This window comes from Periplaneta americana, chromosome 13, assembly GCF_040183065.1.
Source record: "Periplaneta americana isolate PAMFEO1 chromosome 13, P.americana_PAMFEO1_priV1, whole genome shotgun sequence".
Lineage (NCBI taxonomy): Eukaryota > Metazoa > Arthropoda > Insecta > Blattodea > Blattidae > Periplaneta > Periplaneta americana.
The window spans coordinates 56,968,195-56,993,573 of record NC_091129.1 but is presented as its reverse complement, the minus strand read 5'-3'; the positions used below and the strand labels follow the sequence as shown (position 1 = coordinate 56,993,573).

Sequence of the window (25,379 nt, the reverse complement as noted above, 5' to 3'; positions counted from 1 at the left end):
TGCTATGGATGTAGATGTGATACATTCCTTACCACTATGATCTTCTATTTCAGCTGTGTGTTGCATGTAGGCTGTCTTTGCTTGCAACAAACCAACAGAAAATCTTTTAAACAATACTCATATTAGTTCCTCTTTGTTCGTTTTTTCGAAAGAATGAAACTGGTCAGAGCAGCCATCTATATCAAGAAGGAAATTTAACCCCTTTTTTTTTTTGTCCATTTTATAGTTTTCGAACTATAGAGGGGCAATAATATGTATGTATGTATCCAATGCCTGCCCACTTCACTTTACGTGATTTGGGTTCCACATATTGTGGATAGATGGCAGGATTGTGACCCATTTTCTGGTTGTACACCACTTTGGTGGGCCACACTATACACAATGTGAACCTGTGGAGAGTTATATCGTGTACTAGGGTGAGTGTATGTGTAAGTGTTCGTCTAAGTGTAGTGTCTGGAATGAGTGATGACGATGATGACGATGATGACGATGACGACGACGACGACTACAACGACGACGACGACGACGGCGGGGGGAAACCCAGTGCTAGCATTTGAACTGCTTTGTTAACACTTTCATGACTGTATTATAGTCACCAATTATTTCACTTTTTCGCCCTCATTGTGTCTTTTGTCACATTCTACAATTTTTGCAGTGTTGAGAGTAGATATAAGTTTTATGCCTCTGATCTTGCCAGATCTGCATGAGAATTTGACCCTGACAAACAAAAATGAAATATCTGCTGTTGGAAAATGATAAGGAAGTGTTATGTACCATAGAATGAAAGCACATTAAATTTACACTAATACTGACATTTGCATCACTATGTACTTTATCATTTCTGTATTGTCAAGCTCTGGAATTATTGTTTCATCATCTTTTATATTTTCGAAGAATACCGTATTTACCCGCGTAATAGACGCACTTTTTTTTTCGACTCTTATAACAAAAAACTAGAGTGCATCCTTTGTGCAAGGAAAAAATTTTAGTGAAAAAAAAAAACAAAAAAAAAAAAAAAAACACATTAAAAGTGCGCCAGCTCAAATGCTGAAATAATCGATAGAATATGTAATGATATATGGGCTGTGATTAATTTATATTTTGAATGCATCACACTTAAGATGATTGATAGTTAGCAGCAGTTATATAAGCAGATGATAACTTGTAATAATAAATACAATGACAATAAGACGAGACACTTTATTGTTATTATTAACTGCTATCAATTGTCACAGATTCACATTCCTCTATGTGTCTATTACGCGCGGATATATATATTTTTTTTTTTTTTGCGTGAAAAATTGGAGTGCGTCAATTTCGCGGGTAAATATGGTATGTTGTTATCTAATGGTTGGCCCTTGGCAGTGAAGCGCTCTTGCTGTCCAATATTTTTCTGTTATGGATCCAGCAGGTAGAGCATTACAGGTTTGAAGATGATCTTAAGTCATTCCTTTTTCCTGATGACATAGAGGGCAGTTTGGGTTATTGTAAATTCCTATTTTGTTTAAGTGCTTCGCTAAATAGTTGTGTTCTGTGATAAGTCTGAATTGTGTTCTGTGATCAGTCTGAATTTTGCGAGGACTAGCAGGACTTCAATAAAACAAGGTGTTAGACAAGGGTACATTCTTCTCCTCTTCTATTTATCATATATACGAACCATATTTTGTACTTTTGGAAGCAAAGTTATCATGCTGGAATTCAAATTAATCGAAACACGTTTCTCAATACATTAGGCCTACTGTTTGCCGACAATCAGGTTCTTATCACTAAAATAGATGATGATGTACAATAAGCCATTCATAATCTACAAATAATCGCTTCAGATTTCATTCTCAGCAGAGAAAATAAAAATCATGGCAATTTTAGGGCAAGGTCCAATTTCAAGTAAAATCATGGTAAATAATAAACTAATTGAAATTGTCAATTCATTTAACTAATTAGGATATAATTTATCTTATATTACTATACGAGGCTAAAAATCTATAAAACACTAGCTCCAGAAGTTCTGACTTAATGGCAGTAAGGCATGGACAATTGAAAAGCTGATGAGAAAAGGCTCACAGCAGCTGAAATGAGGTTTATGAGATGAACAGCGGGATGCTCATTGCTCAAACACCATAAGAATGAAGATATACTAAAAGAACTAAAAATAGATCCCTATAATTCATTTTGTTCAACAATATAGACTTCAGTGTAAGAAACATATTGAAAGGATGGGTTGTACTAGATGGCCTACACAAATCCTTGCCTATGTACCAAGAGGAAGAAGAAATTTGGGAAGACCACGAAAATGCTGACATGAGACTGTAAGAGATCCACTGGGGTCTAATACATGAAGGACACAATGATGATGATGATGATGATGACGATGATGATCATTATTTTTGCTAAGTGCTTAAGAGATGATTTCTAGTTTAGTAATAATGATATTCCACTTTTTGTGTCCTTGGCTTTGTTGTGTAGTTCTTGGTTGTTTTGGTCTTTGTATATCTATGACTATACTCTTGGATAGGTTTGAACCTATGAATCTGGGATATAATGTCAAGCACAGTAATCAGTTAACTGAGAATGAGTATACTCTTGGACAGGTTCGAACCTATCAATCTCGGATCTGATGGCAAGCATGGTAATCAATTAACTGAGAATGACTGTACTCTTGGACAGGTTCGAACCTATGAATCTCGGATCTAATGTCAAAGACAGTAATCAATGAACTGAAAAAGTTTGTACCATCGGGTAGGTTTTAACCAGTGAATCTCTGATCTAATAGCAAGCATGGGTAATTCCTTACCCAATGAAAATGACTTAACAATATCAGTGTATATTTTTGTGCTTCCACTTGTATACTCTTATCAGTTATCATTTTAACATTATACGATGAAAGAGTAATGGAACGGAGAAAAATTTTCTCCGGCGCCGGGATTTGAACCCGGGTTTTCAGCTCTACATGCTGATGCTTTATCCACTAAGCCGCACTGGATACCACCCCGGCATCGGAAACTCTTGGGTTCCCTCTAGTGGCCGCCCTCTGCACTACGTCATAGATGTCTATGAACGAAGGACTGAAGTCCACATATGTGCTGAGGTGCACTCATTATGAGTGACTAGTTGGCCGGGATCCGACGGAATAAGCGCCGTCTTAAATCACAAGTGATTTACGCATATCTATTATTTAATGTACCGAAGTACATATGATATTTCCATGCAGATATTCTGCATCATCATACGATGAAAGAGTAATGGAACGGAGAAAAATTCTCTCCGGCGCCGGGATTTGAACCCGGGTTTTGAGCTCTATGTGCTGATGCTTTATCCACTAAGCCACACCGGCGCTGGAGAGAATTTTTCTCCGTTGCATTACTCTTTCATCGTATGATGACGCAGAATATCTGCATGGAAATATCATCTGTACTTCGGTACATTAAATAATAGATATGCGTAATCACTTGTGATTATTCCGTCGGATCCCGGCCACCTAGTCACTCATAACGAGTGCACCTCAGCACATGTATGGACTTCAGTCCTTCGTTCATAGACATCTATGACGTAGTGCAGAGGGTGGCCACTAGAGGGAACCCAAGAGTTGGAACTTAAAACTGAGACGATTCTGTCCGACGCCGGGGTTGTATCCGGTGTGGCTTAGTGGATAAAGCATCAGCACGTAGAGCTGAAAACCCGGGTTCAAATCCCGGCACCGGAGAGAATTTTTCTCCGTTCCATTACTCTTTCATCGTATGATGACGCAGAATATCTGCATGGAAATATCATATGTACTTCGGTACATTAAATAATTTTAACATTAAATTTCTAATGTTCGACTTTGATTTCAGAACTACATTGCGCGATTTGGTCATGGTTCAGCTAAGCTTGCTCGACAAGCTCAAAGTAAGGAAAAAACTCTAGCCAAGATGGTGGCACAAGGTCTGACTGAGAAAGTGACGAGTGATAAGACAGTGCATTTCTACTTCCCATCTTGTGGCTCCATCCCTCCTCCAGTTATTATGGTGCAGGTATGAGTCTAATAATATTATAACATTGATGTTGTTAACTTTCTCTGTGGTTGACTCACATTTAATCATGACAGTAATGTTACACAGGCTTTTCCTTGTACAGAATATTGTATTTGTAAAGAAAAGATATGTATCCAATTTTTTAAGAATAATTTTGAGATTTTTTCTAATGCTTTTCACGTGACTTAGTTCATATGTCTTGTCTTTATTTATGGCTACAACATTTTGTCTGTGTGCATGTAATATTTAACTTGCTGTAACTAACAGTGACAGAGTCTTAACAATACATGTAGGCAATATTGCTTAATCACAAATAGCTTGTGTTGTTTTGGGCAGCAAGAAAGTCACAACCACCATGGGAGTATAGATGCTATTTTATTAGCATGTACATTGTTTGTTGTTGTTGTTGTTGTTATTATTATTATTATTATTATTATTATTATTATTATTATTATTATTATTATTATTATTTATAAAGGAATTTTCTGTGGTAACACAGGTTTTCTCAACCAAAAGATATCTTCTTTCTCCAGTTCTCTCTTTCTAGCCAATCTTCATCTGCATAATCTTCATTTCCTTTGCCCATGTGGGTTGTGGTCTACCTTTTCCTACTTCCTTCTGGTTTCCAAATTAGGACTTCTCTATTTAATCTATTTTCTCTTCTTATAACAGCACATACCATCTTAGCTGCATTTTTTTCTATCACTTTAACAATATTATTATTATTATTATTATTATTATTATTATTATAATACAGTGCGTTCGTAGCTCGGCCAGACCGTTCTGCAGCGGCCTTGGACTGGGTGAAGAATAAAATAAAAATGAGTGTTTATTTTAAAGAGGTGAGTAGATGAGTACAATAATTGACTTCTGATCACGTGGAATTACCCAACTGTAGCTCATAATTTCGTGTTATAATTTCCAAGGCCTTTGGCAGAACGGTCCGGCCGAGCTACGAACGCACTGTAGTAAAATCCCTTGTAACCAGCACCTAAATAACCGGCAATACCAAAACAATGGTACTTTTGGCTGAATCAATTAAATCTGCCACCTTGCCACAGCAGTTTTGCAACATTAGGAAGTTCGTACGAATTTTCATTTTCAGTGAATATTCGAACCTAAAATTAGTGTCTTATTTGTGTTGTGTGATGGGTTTTAATAAAGAAAATCCACACAGCTTTTATGTTTATTTAATTATGGTCGGGCTGTCAGTGCTGCCACATTAGGAAGTTCACACGAACTTTCGTTTTCAATGAATATTCGAACCTAAAATTAGTGCATTATTTGTGTTGTGTGATGTACAGTAAAACCTCGATAAGATGCGCTCGCTTATTATGCTATCCCATGTAATACGTTTTTTTGTCCAGTCCCTGCACATTTCATATATAACCCCTTAATAAAATACCCCGTTTGTTGCGCTCAAGTCTCGCACAATGCACTGTTTTTGTGGAATATTTTCGATGTAATTTTCGGCAATGTACTGTAACAGCAATGAAAATCTTGGTCACTGAACTCACAGGTGCCATTAACCTGAAAAGTATTGGTATTCGACCCTTTACCCGCACATTTAAACCTTCATACTTCATACCTTAGTATACTCCACCCTGTTGTTACACTCTCTTATTCGACTCTTTACCTACATGCTTAAAGCCTACAATACCTCACCTTCTTGCTAACCCTCTCAGCATTCCTCACTCGGCCGTAATAGAATTATGGAAATTTTTGCTGGGCAGTTTGTTGTCCTTTAGTGTATTGAAGTGTCTGTGAATGTCATTACAATGAGTGTTAAACGAAAAGCGCTTTCTGTGTCGGAAAAATTGGAAATCTTACGAAAGTACGATGAGAACAGTACTGTTACTCAGAAACAACTCTCTGATTCATTAGGAATCCCATCATCAATATTAAGAATGATAAAAAATCGCGACTCAATCATTACAGTTGTGACGTCGTCGGGAGGATATAATCACAGGAAACTGAAGTGTGGTAAACATGAGGACTTGGAGAACACGCACATGGCAAACAACTATAAATGACTTTTTTTTTTTCCGAAAGAATTAAGTACAGTACATATTGTAAATGTCTTTGACGTACAGTACAGTAATTACATAATGGAGTAATACTATATTACTTTTCATGGATCATGTATTTCAATAAAGAAAAATGCAAATAGATACTGTATATAAGTCAAAATTAGTATACCCGCCTAATACACAGTCCCGGTTAATACGTGGTTCACACCCGGTCCCTTGAACAGCGTCTTATCGGGGTTTTACTGTATTTATATATATATTTGCCAGATAATTGAATATATATATTCAATTATCTGGCAAAATCTCGTATCCGAACTAGCCTGGTCACTTTGGTGCCAGATAAGAGGGATTCTACTGTAATATTATTATTATTATTATTATTATTATTATTATTATTGTTGTTGTTGTTGTACATATCATGGGCTTATTTACATAGATATTTAAAATTATATTACTATTCACAGGTGATGAGACTTATGCCTCATATTTCACTGTTTTTTTTTTCCATTATGCAATTCAGGATTCTTCATGGAAGGTTTAAATATTTTTCTGTTGTGTTGGCAGAACGTGAGTTTTCGGTATTCGGAGTCAACTCCTTGGATCTACAAGAATCTTGAGTTTGGAATTGACCTGGACACCAGGTTGGCCTTGGTGGGTCCCAATGGGGCTGGCAAGAGTACACTGTTGAAATTGCTGTGTGGAGAATTAATTCCCACAGAGGGAATGATTCGCAAAAACTCGCATCTTCGGTTTGCTCGTTACCACCAGCATTTGCATGAACTATTGGACCTGGATCAGTCGCCCCTAGAGTACATGATGCAGTCCTTCCCTGAAGTGAAAGAAAAAGAGGAAATGAGAAAGATAATTGGTCGTTATGGACTCACTGGCCGACAACAGGTACAATACATTTACATTTTCTTGGGAACAAATTCTAATATTGAATTGAGAAGAGTTACAATTTATTTAAAGTAATTTATCATATATTGTATGTACAGTGGAATTTGGATTACCATTTTCGACTCTTGTTGTCTCTACTGTCATTTGGTATTTAATACAATTAAAATTTATCATCAAAATTCTACTAATCGTCATTTCTGCCATATCAGTTATCAGTACATTTCTCATGAATGACGGCAACATGTGGACAATCTCAAGCATCCAGCCACTCTTTCAATCAAAAAAGGAATGTTATGAAACAAGTGTTGTTAGTTTACAGTAAGCAGTGTGATCTAGCCACTTCAAAACTCGTTCACTTCAAAAACATGGATATCAGTTTGATCATGGACTTCGATTTCTCGAAACCACAAGAAACTCTTTATCTTTTGTTTAATTTTTGCATTTCGTATGCATATGTAATATTTCAACACATGCATTTGTCTTTCTGTCTTCTGAATTATTTTAAACAGAATTCTTACATCTATTGAAATGAGTGACAGTTTTCAATCATGATTTCTATATGTAATAATAGCATTTTATAGGCACAGTGTTCTTGTGGCGTAGGTATCTAAAAGCAGGTCATCTGTTACTTTCAAAGTTGGTAAATAATGTCCTACCAAAACACAGAATTAGGTTTTATTATCTAGTTTTACATGTTTATATTAAGCTTTTCTGTTAAATTTGTGTAAATTATGTAATGGGTTTACTAGCTCTTATTAAACGAAATTATGTGATATTGCTAAGGAACAATATTCTTATACTGTAACATAATTTTGTTCAAAGTTATAACCTAAAGTAAAAATCTGTCAAGTTCCAGAACATAGAATATCCCAAAGCCTAATTCAGATCATAGTCACTGTGGAAGTCTGGAAATTCATATAAAGTAAAAATGTTTATATGCGCCTAGGTTTTATTTTTAGAATGAATTGCATTGCTAACTGATATGTATGATTCATTATTATAATAGTTTCGATATACATCAGTTTTGTGTGATGGACAACCTGGTGGCATTAGTTGGGGGCAGTTTTGTGTAATGAATTAACATCAATATCCCACCATTGTGGAGTAACAGCATGTGTGACCGTGAAACAAGTGGGTCTGGGTTCATATCTTAGTTGGAACAAGTTACCTGGGACCTATTAAGCAATGGCATGGATTTGTACAGAGGTTGGATAAAAAGTAATGGCAATACTGCAGTCACGTGACGATGGTGCGTTCAAGAGCTGCAAGCTGTGTGGACATGAACAAGGACTGTTAGATGAGTTAGTGCAGCCAGCGGCGACAGTACTCTGTCAATCTACTGCAGTGTGTAGAATGTTGACTTTGATAGGGATAGTGCAAGCGCCCTAAGATCATGTTTAGAAAACTAGAGCAACGTTCCTGGATCAAAATTGAAGTGGCACGAGGTTGTAGTGCACAAGAATGTTTTCAGGGACTGCATGAAACATGTGGCGATGCAGCGTTGCCATATCACACAGTGGCACGATGGGTTAAAGCGTTTCGGGAAGGCCTTGTTGGAAGTGCTGTGAAGGTGATGTTCATTGTGGCATATGACATTGATGGGGTAATACTGCACTACGCTCTACCTCCAAGGCAGACGGTAAACGCGGACTACTACTGCAGGTTCCTGCAGCACCACCTTCGTCCAGCCCTCAGGAGAAAACGACGACACTTGGGGGTACAGAACCCCATCATTCTTCATGATAATGCAAAGAGTCATACTGCTGCTGCTGTCAAGGACCTCTTGCATCGCTGGCAATGGGAGATTCTGGAACATCCTCCGTACTCACCCGATATGAGTCCATGCGATTACGATCTCTTCGCCAAAGTGAAAGAACCACTGCGAGGGACCCGGTACAATACCAGAAATGAACTTATCCGTGCTATAGGGCGGTCAATACGGAACATCAACAAAGATGGATGCGCTGATGGTGTACGACGCCTTCCAAATATTTGGAAAAAGGTGATAAATAAGGGAGGCGACTATATTTAAGATATGTAAATGTTGTACCCTTGTGAATAAAGCCATGTCAGAAATATCGAACTGTTGCCATTACTTTTTATCCAACCCATGTATATTACAAATTACTTATGAAAGATGTTTTAAAGTATGGAGTTTTATCGTTCTGTTCCACAAAAGAATTAAAGTGTCTTGTACCTTACCAATGAATTGATATAAGTCACATCATATCAATAAATATACTAGTCATAACATGAAACAGTTGTTTATCTTCGTATTTCATTCATCGAATTAGGTTATGTTTGTCTCCTTAATCATAATGTCATATTTTAAGGTAACATATAGCAGAGATTCATAGTACTGCAATATTTCTATAAATTCTGTAAACTGCAGTGTTATTTATTTTAGTTTACTTCTTTGATAATGAAAAACTTATTTCCTTATTATTATCATGATGTTCTTTTGTGATCCCTACATAATGCTCCGTGATAGTTTCCCATATTAACCAATAAATTTTGGTAATAATGATCTTACCCCGCCATACTTAATTATTACGAAATTGGAAACACTGCGGAATTATTTAAATAGTATCAAAGGAGATGAAATTGTTTCTTTTGAAGGGAATAGAAGCAAAAACAGATATTCTAGCCCACATATTTATCACTTATGAGGCAACTAGGCCAGGAGATAATGGGCTAGCGTGGCCAGTTCCTTTCCTCCTTACAACAGTTATTGAACACATATTTTCAAGAGTGTTTAACCTACAGTATATGTACAGTTTCCCTGGAAAAGGATGAGACGATTGAATATTCCTAAGTCTCAGATGTAAGACACTGCGCATGATCGGAGACCAGAGCACTGATACACAAGATAACGAATATTGAGTTACTTAAATTCAGGCTATTTGGTTTGTTACTAGCATCGTTCCGAAATTCACTTCAAAAACTGCAAAAAATATTATAATATTACGTAAATAAAAGATAAATATATACATAAATCGTGTAGTTAAATCGACAATGGACCTTCATGACTAGATCGACACTCCGCACAGAAAGGAATGCTTTCATGTCGTTTCAATAGCTCAGACGGTAAGACTTCTGCGTGTTGTGTAGAAGAGTGCGAGTTCGATCCTTAGTCTACACAACGATTTTTTTTGGTCTAAATAACGTTGATATAGCTAAGTAACGTTGAAATAGAGTTTTACAAAGTCCTGAGATTAAGTGTTAATGATCGCAAACAATACAAAATTACAAGTTATAATATTATAAACATTAATCTAATGAATGCATTTATACACACATACACAATGTAAATGCATATATATTAAAAACTAACAATTAAAATGAAATTAAAAAATATATGTAATAATGGACAAACTTTTACAAAGGTTTAGAGTCCTTAGGTTAAGTCATTTGTTAAGTAATTATTACAATATTTTATTAACAGCTGTAGCAATGTGGTGTCATAACTTGGGGTTTGTTTACTTAATGTAATTAGATTTAATTTGATTAGTTTCGCAACAATTGGACTTCCTGTTATATCCTGTTATTTAGATATTTAATTTAGGGTTGATTTATTAACTGTTACTATGCAAGATGCCTGTTATTTCAATAATTCTATATCACGTTAAATAGTCATTGTCTACACTAAAGTATTATCGTCATCCCTCATTTCTCATCGTAATGGCGAACCGACGTGACATGAGACAGCGAGTTATAGCTCTAGTTGAGGCTGGATATGGGGCTAGATATGCTGGCCGTTTGGTCGGTGTTCCTGGAAGTACAGCCGCGAGGTGGGTTCATCGTTACCAAAATTTAGAGGAGGTCGAAAATCGCCCTATTCCTGGGCGTTCGCGGATTTCTTCATTGGAAGAGGATGCTCTTTTATTCGAGACAGTTCGACAGGACCCCTTTCTGACTGCTAAGGAAATAAGAGCAGCATCTAACTTTCCCGGCTCTTCACAGACTGTGATCAGCAGGTTGAGGAACCGCGGTATTAGGAGCCGGAGGGCTGCGCAAATGGAAATATTGGGGGAAGCACAAGCTGTCGACCATCTTGCCTTCGCTACCAATCGAGTGGATTTCGATTGGAGAAATGTAATTTTCTCCGACGAAACAACCATCTCGAGTGATTACGAAGGTCCTGTCCGTGTCTATCGTGAGGATGGTCTTCGACATGATCAGTGCTATGTGCACCGACGTGAAAGATCGGGGCGCTTTAGCATATCGTGTTAGGGGTGGATGTCTTACGATGGACCTGGCGTTATAGAACGCATCGATGGCCGGTTTAATGTGGGAACTTACGAGCACATTCTGGAAAATATATTCCTTCCCTCCGCTCGAGAACGTTTTCCCGAAGGAACATTGCTGTTCCAGCAAGATAACCATCCCGTGCACTATGCTGCAAGCATTCAAAGATGGTTTCAAAGGAGACCCGAGATCGAAATCATTAATTGGCCTCCGAAGTCACCCGATTTGAATGTCATCGAAAATTTATGGGCGGAATTGAAAAAGAGAAGGATAGCCACCTATGCCCACCGACGCCCTTGAAATCGAGACGAATTGTGGGATCAAGTTGTTGACACCTGGGAAGATCTCGCCGGGGATCAGAACTTATTCCACAATCTCGTGACATCCATGCCGGATCGACTTAGAGCTGTAATAGAAGCTGATGGCATGTGGACAAGATTTTAAGTTAACATGTCTCTTTTTGTTTCTTATGATTTTTGTTTGAGGAAGAATACTTTTAACTTCCAAGTAAGATTTATTTATTTTTTGACGAGGTTCAGCCCACTTGTAAGACCCAGAAATTGGGCATAAATTATTCCATATTTTTCGACAAAATAGACAGTCGAGGAACTCTGAACAAATTAATTACACCTCAATAAAAAAAAAAGTTTTACCCGGGATCGAACACGAGATGTTTCGGTCATACAGTGGAACCGACACGCTACTATATGAGCTAACGAGACAAGACAGTGACAGCAGCAGTCCAGAATGTAGATCCCTTAGCAGGCATTTGCCGTTCGGTACAGTGAAGCAATGATATTTTGTGACTCGAGCTATGTTGTAAAATCCTGGCCTTAAATGGCTGTCTATTCGTGATCCTTATTCTGGTCCTTGTCCTTGTAACAATTCTTGTACTATTTGTCATGTTATATATCGTGACGTCGATATCGAGTGAACCGCGCTGTAGAACTTTAACTTCCGACGACCAAGAATCGTCTCATTCTTTTTCAGGGTAACTGTACATTGAAAAAAAAAACAACAGGTGCGTGTGCACACACACACACACATGCACACACACACACAGTTATCTAAATCAACAATAAATATTTGAAATTCCACTACTAATTATGTTTAGGCGTAAAGACTTCCAATAACAACAAAAATTGTAACTGGATTTGAGGATAAACTTTAGTGAAACACGAACATAACATTTTTGTTCGTGTGTCACAGTCATTGTGTTACGTGTGTCACGTGTTTTTCTTGTAGAATTGTACATAACCAAAATGTTGTCTATATAAGAAGTTGATTGTTATGTGATGTGTCTCATTTTTACATTTATGATTAAAAAATGAAATGGTTTTGAAGAAATATAAACAAATGTCTATTTGAGCATGACACACGAACTCTCAACCTTTCTTTGTAATAATTGTAATCAAGCACGGAATAATCATTGTATTATAGTTTCTATGAGTTATCATTATTAACAAAGGTCAGCACTTCATTATTAATTGAATTTAATATACAGAAGCAATGATTTATTTGCCTTAAATGTGCATTCAAATATGTGATTTTTAATGGATTTTTCCTCGCTCTTAAACCACAGACTTCTTTGTGCTTTTTCTCCCACATACATGTTGTTACACAATCAATATTGTGACGTTAAAAAAATTCGAATCATAACGAAAAAAAATTACATATGACAAACAGAGATTCGTGAGATTTTTATTTTTCGTGAAAATGTCGCATTTTCATGGAATGACCCTTGGAATTAAAAATGACAATACACTTCATTGGTCGAAAATGGAATGATGTCATATAAACGAAATAGTCACCAAAAAGACTTGCCCTCTCTGTGAGTCTGCTCATAGAGTTGGGGTGAATAAAGACACACACATGTGATGTCTCTTTGTAATTTTTATGTATTTATCATAAAATACAACAATTTTGATGTGTGCAATTTTGTTCATTAGTTTATAATTTTTTTTTTTTTTGTGGTCAGTTATGTATATTACACCCAGTTCTTTGCATTAGGTGTGTCCAATTCGACAATTGAGTGATGGACAACGTTGTCGTGTTGTGTTTGCATACCTGGCCTGGCAGGCTCCTCACCTGCTACTTCTGGATGAACCTACCAACCATTTGGACATGGAAACTATCGATGCTCTGGCTGATGCAATCAATGATTTTGAAGGAGGCATGGTATTAGTTAGCCACGACTTCAGGCTCATTAGTCAGGTTTGTAAGATTGAAATCATCATCATCATCCTTGCAGTATTGGGCCTAGTGGCCCGTTATGGTCTCTTGCCGACGCTTGAACGGACTGCCCAAGGATCTCTAGCCCACAGGATGGTAATTTAAAATTTGGCGTGGAATTCTAGAACGAGGCATTGCATTCTAATGACATGTGATCTCCAGTTTTGTCTGTATTTCTGTAGGTATTCCGTAATCTGTTCAATCTGCAGTTCTTTCACAATGCCAAAATTTTTAATGTGATCCATTCTCATGTATCCCACTGTACAACGCATATATCTCATGTCTGCCGCCATTAATCTTTGTGAATCAGTATTACGAATCGTTCAAGCTTCACTACCAAAACAGAGTATAGGTCTGGCCAGTAAGATTGAAATATCTTGGTATTATTCTGCTTTCCTTGGATTAAAGAAACTGCTCAAATTTATTCAGTTCTAAACTAAATTATGTATTCTCAGAGTTGACATTTTTACTGTATATCTACATGAAGCTTTACTTTTACAAGTCTTTAGACATAGCTATCAGATTACATTAACACGAGATGATGAATGGAGAGTCATACTGGCTTGCAGGAACGTATGTATTGGTTATTTAATCTTTAACAGTCCTGTAACTATTAATATAAATTTTTTAAATTGACTACTAGCATTGTTGTTTGTTAAACAGTTCTCTAAATTTAGAGCTTATTTTGGTCCTCTAAGTTAACACTTTCTTAGTAAGCTGTGACTAAGCTGCGAGCTTCCAAAATAATAAGTGAAGCTTGGATTCCTTGTATTTCAAGGTCAGCTAGGAAACGAATTGACATTAGATTATATGTGTTAAAATTAATTACATTATGTCGTCATACTTGTACAGGGTTCCTTATTTATAAGTTGCACATGTTAGTCATGTGGCAATGCATCATTTGGCAGAAAGAAAACAAGCAGATTCCACGAGTAGTGTGCACAACCACAGACCAGGAGATTTTTATACAACTGGCCCAAGTTACTTAAGCAATGCAATGCTCTATAATTTAGAGATCCAATAACTTCAAAAATTCGTCACATGACGATAAAATAACTTATTTATTATTTTCTTGTAGTCCAGCATTAGTGTGGTCTCCATGAGATGACAAGTAAATCTGTTGGCTCCATGTAGTAAATAGTATAATATATGTGAAAGGTTCCTTTGTTCAATAGTAACATTAATAAAGACAAAGCTCTTAATTGAGGGGTTCACACCAAGTCCATCTAGAATAGTTGTCCTGAGATATTGAGTCTTAAAGTTCCTGGCTCACGCTTAGCAACCTTCACCTTCCATAGGAAATGCTGCCCTCTGTGGAGTAACAAATGAGTTATGGACTTCGTTTGTTATGGCAATGAATAAATCCAAGTTTTCTTCATCCGAGATTGTATTAATCCACAAACTGATCACTGGTGGACTTGGTCCACTCTTGTTGTGAGCCCCTCAATTATGGTCCAACTTTTGGCAATAGGTATTCACCACCATAACTATCCTGAAGACCTCTGTGAAAAAAATTGGTGAATATGTTGACTAAAAATCCCATTGGTGCACAATCTTCTGTCATACATTATAGTTGCATAAATTGGAAATAGATGTCAGTTAAGCACTTTCAAAAGCAATAGCAGAACAGGACTTAGTGCGCCTAATCCAGAATTGTTCATGATGATAATGGATTTTGATTAAACTGAGAGCAGTCAAGAAGAGTCATTGATTTTGTTGTGAAATACTTGACATTGGAAATCCATGTTTCATACTGACTTCATCTTCATTTTTTTTTTTTTTTTTTTCAGCTAGTAGTCAGTTTTGTTTATATATATATATACTGACTTCATCTCCCATTTTTTTTTTTGTTTCAGCTAGTAGTCAGTTTTGTTTATACATATATCGTGGTGGGTGGGTACTTGATTTTGCATCATTTACGCAAGCACCCCATCTGTATGTGACATGTCGAAGCTGTAGTTCTTTTTGTCACCATAGACATTGCTGCACAATGGGAGGCGAACTACATAGCACTGCATCATGGTGATTAATGAAGCAATGGTGAAATGTTGGTAGAGGAAATGGGAGTACCTCAGGAAAACCTACCATTAAGCACCATCTAAATATTTCACTGGTAAATACGTAGACTTCAACAAACAAAATTTAATAACACATGGAACTCTCTGCATCATAATCCACGTTAATTCCCGATTTACCACGAAAATCGTCTGTAGCTGCATTTAGATTGGCAACAGGTCATGATTGTTTGGCCAAACACCTGCATAGAATTTGAATATATCAGTCCCCTAACTGCCCATTGTGCAACTCAAACCAAGAAATGGATTCGGAACACCTCAAAATCTGTGCTTCAGTGGCTGACCATGATAATATCTTTGAAAAATATTGGCGTGCAAGAGGTCAAATGACTTTGTCAAATGCCTGGCATTAGAAAACAACATATTTCACTTGAACCTGCCAAGATTCATACCTGGTTTACCAATGTAGAAAACCGACACTGGCTGTTTGGCTAATAGTGTGCTATAGTCAAATATTTGTAGCAGTAAAATAAGAATTAATAAAGAAAAATGGTACTTACATATTTAACAGCTGAAAAACATATTTCACGTATGTTAGCTTTTTTATGCTGACTTTGTGTACAGAAAAGTACATTTATAATGTATGGAGATTTCACTTTCTGATAATGTTAATTGAAATATTAAGTGATCAAAGTCTGAATTTAATAGTATGGAGAAATGTCTTAACGATATAAGCAATAGCATATACTCTATGATACAGGAATGATGAGGTAATCCCTTTGTGTTATTTATTCCAGGTTGCTGAGGAGATTTGGGTTTGTGAGAATGGCACTGTGACCAAATGGCAAGGTGACATTCAAACTTACAAGGAGCATCTCAAAGAGAAGATTCTCAAAGACAAAGCGTCCAGCAAAAAGCAATTTAAGTAATCTTTTAGGCTCACCTTATAAATACTAATTAATATAGGGAAGTAAAGTAATTGTGGTATTTAAGAAACGACCTACTGTGAATTACGAAATTATGAGTTGAATGGATCTGAGACCGGTACATTTTTGTACAGACTGTTGGTTCCTAGTTATAATGATCCAGACACAGGGAATCTGTGTTGTACATCACCGTCACAAGGAGAATAATTGTGTGAATGCTGCTCCCAATAGAAGTGAACTGTAGACTGCGTTCTTAAACTAAATTGCAGGTAATAATTTGTTCATTTTTATGGAAATGGGAGAAATTGTACAAAATATTGTGATCAGGGAGCAGAATAACACTTTAAGATTCTGATGCTCAAGTCTGTTGTTTCAAAATGCGTCTAACTACATGAATGCAGTTCTCTGCATTAATGTGAGAAAAGTCATTTCGTTAGACATTCTTGTAGTTACAGTGTAGCCAGTTTGTGATGAACAGTGTTGCTTTTAAAATTTAAATAGTCAGTGCAAGTGCCACATTCATCATTTAGGATAACAGCTAATCAAAGCATAAAAAATACATTCTGTAAAGCTTAATTATGCCAATACTCCTGGAGGTTTTCTGTTAAAAATCAGTATATATTTGTTAGAATTCTAAATGTTTCTTTCCAGGAAATATAACAGCATAATATTGTAAATAATTCATTGCATGGAATCACAAAATGAAAGAGGAGAATTTTGGCGGACAAAATGTTGGAAGAAAGTTTTTATCTTGTATTGAAAGTGCATTATGACCTATATTGAGGAGGCAAGTATGATGATTTTATTACAGCATACATATGTAGGCAAGTACAGTAGAATCTCGGCCATTCACTTGCAGATTAAATGTGGTACAGTATTTTAAAATAAATATTTAATTATTTTAATAAACATTATTACATATCCGTTTTCTATAAAAAAAAAAATATGTTTTTAATCATTGCGATTTCACTAAAACACCACAATAAAATGTAAGCTTGAATAAGCAAATAATTTTATACATATTCATTCAGTTTCTGCACAAGGGCAGATCTTTCACTGTAAACCCAGGTTTCTCCAATCTTTCCTATTTTCTGCCTTCCTCTTTGTTTTGTATGATTCATATATCTTAATGTCGTCTTTCATCTGATATCTTCTTCTGCCCCGAACTCTTCTCCTGAAGGGTTATACATAGTCCTATATAAAATCTGAATGGTGTAATTACATTACAATTTTGCATTTTATGCAGAATGTTTCATTAGTGATGGTACAAAATGTAAGGTAGAACATACAAAATAGTGTAAGCAACGAAGTCTCAGTCAACATGGGTCTACAAATTAACTGTTTGCAAAACACAATAAAACTTCATTTATACATTTCACACTTATTCGTTTTTTCTTCTTCTGAAGTTTGGACAAAATTCCTATACTTTCCATGTTTATTTTAATATAATTTTTCATTTTTTTATTATTCCCCCCCCCCCTCACACGATTGTATTTTAAACTCCTGGAGATACAAAACATCATTTAGTTTTGCTCAAAATTAGGTTTGACATGAAAATGTCATGACAAGAAAATGCAACACATGTTTATTGTTAAGATGTGGCCCACTTTGTAATTTGTGGAAATTCGATGCTGCCCATGCTTGCCTTCAACAGTCTTGTGTTCTTTAATGACACTGTTACTGCCTTAAAAACAAACATTTTGTAACATGCCATGACGTGGCTATACAAATTATGGAACAGTTATCACAATTTGAGGGCATGGTTTATTCCTTAGGAGCAGGCAGCCCAAAATAACGGACTTCTTTGTAAAATAATAGCATAATATTAAATGAAGATCACACTGGAATAACAAGGTAAGTCAGTTTCGTAAAATTTTCTGGATTGGAGTTTCTTCTTTTTCTATTTTCCATATAGACTACAAGCTTTCATTCAGAGACAAAAATCCAGCCATCTTTTATGGGAGAGTTAGCCCTTACAATCTTCACTTCACTTCTGGCATTCTATCAACATGTTCCTTCCATTCTACTCTTCTCCATTGCTCCGTTCCCTTACAGCTTGAACTTCTCTCTAATATTGTTATTCTTGATGTAATCCAATCTAGTCTTTTTAACAATCTTTCTTAATATGTTCATTTCAGTGGTTTCAGTAATTTGTTTTGTTTTGTTCTTATGTCAACTCTTGCTTCATGCTGCATAACTGAGTATCAATCTTATAACAGATTTGTAAATTTTTACTTTTGTTCCCATTCTTAAATGCTTATTTTGCCATATTGTGTCTTTTAGGCATCCTGAAATTCTTGCAGTTTATGAACTTGTTGATGAACCTCATATTGAAGCCCACCATTACTAGTTATTTCTGTTCATAGTTAATAATTGAATCTCATTACTTGTTCTATGATCTTTCCTTGCAATTCCAGTTTACAGCGAATAAATTCTTTGCTGACATTCATAGTCTTTGTTTTACCAACTGATATTTTCATGTTATGTTTATGGCAACTCATGAATTGGGAGAGTAGTTTTTGCAGGTTATCTTCTGTCAGCAATAAGGACTGCATCATCTGCATAAATAATATTTATTTTTCTGCCTATTTTATATCCTTTTTTGTTTTTAATGTATTTTATTACTTCATTCATGTCTGGCCAACTTCTCTCTTTAGTAGTTCTTTGAGCAATTGGTTGACACCTCAAGTAGGTTCTTAGCCTGGCTTTTGGTTACCAGAAACTCATCAGTCGCCATTTTCGAGGTTCTTGTTGGGCTTTCTCGCTACTAAAGTGGACTTGGATAACAAGGATTGGAGTTTGAAATGTAATATATTAGCCAGCTTTGGCTCTAAGCAGCTAAGATTTCTTACAAATATCTTATATTCTTTAAGATATGTGTTATAAATTATAAATTTGAATGCTTTATTATAGACTCAAGGATGGTTTAACTGTAAATTTTTAAATAAAATTTCTCTTGTGAAAATTTTACGAAATTGACTTAATTTGTTCTTCCCATATAGTCTTCAAATGCTATTTCAGAAATTATTAAATGTCATTTCAGTTACACGTTTTTTCCTTCAGATCCCATAAAAACGAGTAAATGCAGTTTACTGTAATTGCAAAAGTTATATGATGATTTGGCACTGACTTGTGTTTGTTTTTATACTCATTCTCATCATGAGTGCTTCTTGTACACTTGCTATCTTGATGGCTTAGTGCTAATGTAGAAACAAATAATAAAAATAAAACATACACGTCGCTAAGAATGGTTTTTATTACACATTAGGTAATTTCAGTTATACTGATGTTATCAAGCAAGATTTTTTTTTGTTCTTTTTATTTATTATTCAGTCATTTAATGATGCTGTATCATAGGAAAAACTCAACCAGATAATCAGCTCAAGTTGGAATCGAACCCATGCCCAAGTGCAGTCTTGAATCAACAAGCAAGTGAGCAAGATTTATATGCTACAACATGTTAAAGATGGTGTTCAAAATGCTGTTCTTGTGTCTACATAACATTGTATCCTCCTTAGCATTGAGTTCGAATTCTTTCATACACTTCCGATTCATTTCTTTGTAGCATGTAATGTCTTGCTTTATAAAATCAGTAAAACTGAAATTACCTTATGTATAATAAAAACCATTCTTTGCCAAGTGAAACATACATGATGAGAATGAGTATAAACAAACAAGCCAATGGCTGGTCGTCACATAACTTCTGCAGTTATTTTGCAAACTGTTCATTTATGAATCTACGTTGAATGAGATTTTTCTATACTACTGTGTACATTCTATCCTTATATTTTGTATCATCACTTATGAATCACCCTCTGTGTGTGTCTGTGTGTGCGTGCATGCGTGCGAGATTATGTGCTTGAGAAGACAACATGAATTCAGAAACTTTGCTTGCTCTCTTTAAGCTGATATGAATCAAGCCAGGTTCACTTCTTGCCACTGTTGCATAAGATATCTAATTATAATTCCCAATTGAGTTAGACTGAAAGTTTCCTTGTACATTTATGTACATGACACATTGTAGGCATGGCATTTTAAAACCAAACTCTTCCAGACTATTATATGTACTCCTTATATAGTTTTATGATCTCATCTTGATTTGGATGAATATGATTTGTGAGGAACATTTGACAGTTTCTTTGATATTTTTCAAGTTGGCTGTCATTCATAATAGAGTCATTTGGAAGTCCGTCTTGAATACTTGTAGGAAGTAATTGTAACTGTTTTTGGGGAAGTTGTTTCATAGTGCAAATCTGATTTTATTATTCTTACATGAAAATTATGTCTTTTGCGGAAAAAAAAAAAAATGAAAATAAATTAGCAGATCAAATTGTCATTGTCTGTTTCGAAAATTGCCCTTAATGCTAAATGTGAAATTTGCAAGAATATGAATTAGAATTTCCGTTGTATTTCAGAAAGAAATCTTGCATTTAACCCATTTGCCGCTGTGGATGTAGTTTCATCACCTCACTACCAAATATGAACAAAGAATTTGCAGAATTGGTATTATGTAGCATTATGTTTATTTGAAATATATCTAAACATATAATTATATGATTCAAATTCATACTTCAGTCAATCTTCTTAATGTATCCAGTTGTTTGCTGACAACATAAAGTCCACTGTAGTCTATTCAATTGTTATTTTTCACGATAAATGAGGGGTATTTTGATCGGTGTTCATTATAGATGCCTGTTGCTAGTAGCCAGAGTTGGGGTAAATTCATACTTCCATACTCCTAGATGTGACGAGTGTGGTATATTTCAATATCATAAAAATCATAGAAAAAAATCTCCACATTCAGTGCACATGATGCGGACTTCTTTCCTGATTCCCTTTATTTTACAAATGAAACACTTAGTCTCGAGACTGTCACTTTTTGTGTTTTCTTTCCCACCTATATGCACTGAAAGTGAACATTTTCCTGTATGAAGCTATATATAACAGCTAACCTGAAATAAATTAAGATATGTATTTTTTATCCCATTATGTAGAGTTTTTTCAGTTGACGAGACTGTTGTAAGTGGTAATAGAACATGTATAAAACAAATTTTTTTGTAGGTATTATGGGATTGATAGGTCTCTATTACTTGATCCATTAAAACCATACCCATATTCTGAAAGTACTCATGAATTGCCAGGTTTGAAATACAGCTCTTTGGAATGTCAGCACAATTTGTTCCTACTGTCCCACATGCATTTGTTCTTCTTTTATACAATTTAAGGTAAAATTTTGGTAAACTATACCATTTATGCTGCAAAACAGTTCTGCCCATGTCCATTAAATTGTCTATCAAACACACAACTGTTGTTCTGGAAGGTCCAAGTTTTTTATCTTCTGCATTATTTATTCCTTTTCGATATAAATGCCACTATTATTATATATCGGTAGGTTAAAAGTTTCTATACAAAATTTGATTTGCTTTGTTCTGATAAACTGCGTTGAACCCATTATCCCTTTTCATGGCATGAGACTTATTTACTGTAATGTTGTAGTTGTAAAGCTGTCATAATGTATTAATTAGATTGTTGGAAACTGGATGATTTTTTATTTCATCACCTTCTATAATAGTATTGGAATAGAGATGAATTTACTTTTTACTTGCGTTTTCCAAAGAACTTCGTAGCAAGCATTTGTTTGTGGACCAGTATAATTTTCTAAATTTGGTTTGTGAATTACAATAGAACTTCATTTATAATCTGAACTAATTGGGATCTGGTGTAGTTTGGCTTATGAATTTGTTGGGATTATGAAATATATGAATTACTCTTCCTGATCTAAAAAAAAAAAAAAAAAAAAAAACTCATTGTACATTACTGTAAGTATAGAAAGGTGGTACAAATCATTTCTTTCTTATTCTGTTTAACATCCCCTTTTATCTGATTTACACACACTGTGGATAGAGGAGGGAGCTTCATTGGATTTTCTTTTCTAGTATTCTTTCATTTCCTGTGCTTTTCGTACGTACATTCGGTAGTGCATTCAGATTATTGAGGTTCGGATTATCGACATTCTACTGTACTCCCAAAAATAATAAACCAACAAAACTTAATATGTCATCTTCAGATATATCGAACCACAAGTGTATTCTGCTTTTTGAAAATGTTTGTTCTGCTAGTCATGCCAAGAAATTCATTGTAAACATTTCTACAGGTGGACTGCTATAGTTCAGTTCTGCAGGTGGCTGAACACTGCCATGTTATTAGAGATATAGTTGTATTTTGATTTTGGATTTTTTTAGGCTTCCATACTGTAGCCTTTTCTTTAGACCTAACTGGGTAGTCTTCCTCAGTGTCACTTATTGTCCACTAGCTCTGAGTTTAGTGTCTATATCACTGACATTTAGTTCTTTGTCACTTAGAGAATCTAGCACTTCAGTAGCTTCTGACATCAAATTGTCCACATGAACGAGTTTACCATATTATATTCTCTACACACACATTCTTATCCGATGTGTTAGTTGTATGTGGGCATATGCACAAGTAATGAAAATAGTGTGGCAGTGTCGAAGTATTTATGTAAGAGAAAAGTTTATATTCTATTAAAATTTCTATAACATCACATTTATAATTAGTTATTCTTACAAATGATGGCAAAGGGTCTCATTTAATTTGTTTTTGTTTTATGATAAAGGATTGAAAATGTATAAGGTACTATGATATTTCTGAAAACGTACAAATTTCAGTATTGCGTAGCTTTCAAAATACTTATTGGCTGGTATGCTGGGGTGTGTGACCATTTAAATGGCTAGCCATGAGTAGATTGTGCACATAAGAATAAAACAAGCCACATGATTGAAACTGCTTGACAACACTAGAGATGTCATTTTTTTAAACATGACCTGAAAATAAGAACCACATACTTTATATAATAATTTCAAGGAAAAAATTGTTCTGGGGCCAGGTATCGAACCCGGGACCTTTGGCTTAGTGCACCAATGCTCTACTGAATGAGCTACCCAGGAACTACACCCGACACCATCTTAATTTTTCCTTTTATATCCACACATCTCAAGTGGGCTAACAAGACACCAGAAATCCAACTCTTGGGTGCATGACAAACTCTGTGACTTCAATTGTGGTTTTTTGTTAACGTACCTATAATAACAATTTTTCCCTTGAAATTATTCAAGTCTGCTTCACAGGGAACTATACCTGAAATCCAGATTTGCACAAGAACCAAATTGTTATTATTGAAAATACTTTATTTGTATAAATAAATTCGACTTTATTGTTTGTATGTTTTCGTTTTTGTCTTGGAAAAAAGAAGTATAACATACATACATTTTTTTTCCTTTGTCTGTGATAAAATGTAGATCCCAAGAGAATGGGATTCTGTTCATAATGCTACATAAATTAAAGAAATCTAATTTACGTGAGTCAGGATTGAGTTTCAACAACTGAACTAATGTTAGAACATACCACACACACATTTTTCAATGGAGCTGTAAATATAAATATTTATCTGTTGACCATTTCTCCTTTATGTCGAAATTAAGTTATTTTCCTCAGTTATTCTTTAATTGGAGTTAATGTATTCTGACTTGCAGGTATCTCATGTCAGAAATGGAAATTATCTGTGCCGAATTAGTAGAATTCCATTAAATATACTGTAACTTAATTAGTCATAGCTTAAGGCATTGAAAACCATCAAGTGCTTTTCGACATTTGGCCTTTTACATAAAATTATCAGTTACAGCATGAGATTCTCATCTGCAAGAGCTACAAAATATGAGTCTAAAAAATTCATACACAAAGAATGGTTGCATAATTGGTAGTGATGGAATTTTTCAGAAGTATGGAATAATTACGCCATTTCTGATCTTTGAAAACTCGAAATATGAACTCTGAACGTAATGACCAATTTGTGAGAAGTGATTCAAGATGGTGGAGGAGGGCTTGCATAAAAAGGCTACACTGTAATTATTGTTGCAATGTGATATCAGAAATTAGCTACAGGACTGTTATTATAATGGTTGTCTCATATTATTGAAGATTGTGGTCTCATATCTTTTTTATTTGTGTACTATTTAATTTTGAAATATTTAACTGACTATTGCTTTATTTTTTGTGCGTATGTCTCTGAGCAGAGGTGGATGCCATTGTCCCTGCAGTGCAGAGGACGTGATTGTCATTACTTTTTTTTTTCTCTAGCAATTATGTATTGAGAATAAATTATAAAACTGAATGATGTTTCAGAGGAGTATTTGTTTCCTTTAAATTTAAAACTATTTTCGTGCTATTTAATTGAGAAAAGTTTGTAAAAGTCGTTAACTTCAGCTGGTTGAATGCTAACAACAGTATTGCAGTAATTTGTAAAAAAAAATTAACAGATTATGCAAATTCAGTATGATTTTCTTCTCATATTTGTAACATGTTTCACAAAATCTCATCATGCTATGCTGCACATGAAATGGTTGTATGGATGGTAAATGAAGATGATCAAGAAATGATATTACAAAATCTTTATTACTTAATTGATAGTTTTCATTTACATGTACATCTCTTGTCCTGTTCCTTTCAATGCTAAGCTCTTGTGTTATATTAAGAGAATGGAGTTCTATTTAAATGGTAATGTCTAATTGCTTCCATATTTAAGTCATAAGCTGAAATCAAAGGTAAGCTGGACCTTCAATTTTAGAATCTCTCCCCTTCCCTCCCTCTCTCAAAAATTGCTTTGGTTTACTCATACAGTGGAACAAATATGACACTCGGGAGGAAATTAAATGCAGAATAAATATGAAAATGGCTGTTATTATTCGGTTGAGAAGCTTTTGTCATCCAGTATGCTCTGAAAAAAGCTGAAAGTTCTCTAAAAGCCGTAAGTATAGTGTATACAGTGTAACCTGTATCTTTTCATGTTTCATTTGCCCTTGTTAATGTTCATCCTCTCTCTTTTACTTAGATGTACAACAAATTAACTGATCACATCTAATGACGTCACTTCCCTAATTTCAGGTTAATCACAATTACTCTGCTCAATACAATGTAGAATGTTGCACAAGTATCCAAAAAATATTT

At 35.1% G+C, this 25,379-nt stretch overlaps 1 protein-coding gene across 1 annotated transcript in view; it reads left to right on the top strand.

Moving 5' to 3' along the window:
* The window catches only part of LOC138711970 (ATP-binding cassette sub-family F member 2), a 48,772-nt gene extending 23,937 nt beyond the window's left edge, over nucleotides 1-24,835 (top strand). Inside the window, exons 9-12 of the mRNA XM_069843287.1 lie at nucleotides 3,831-4,010; nucleotides 6,605-6,937; nucleotides 13,196-13,399; nucleotides 16,230-24,835. Of these exons, the coding sequence (XP_069699388.1) occupies nucleotides 3,831-4,010; nucleotides 6,605-6,937; nucleotides 13,196-13,399; nucleotides 16,230-16,361 (849 nt within the window). The 3' untranslated portion in view covers nucleotides 16,362-24,835. The remainder of the gene's footprint in view (nucleotides 1-3,830; nucleotides 4,011-6,604; nucleotides 6,938-13,195; nucleotides 13,400-16,229) is intronic.
* The last annotated feature ends 544 nt before the right edge of the window (nucleotides 24,836-25,379 follow it).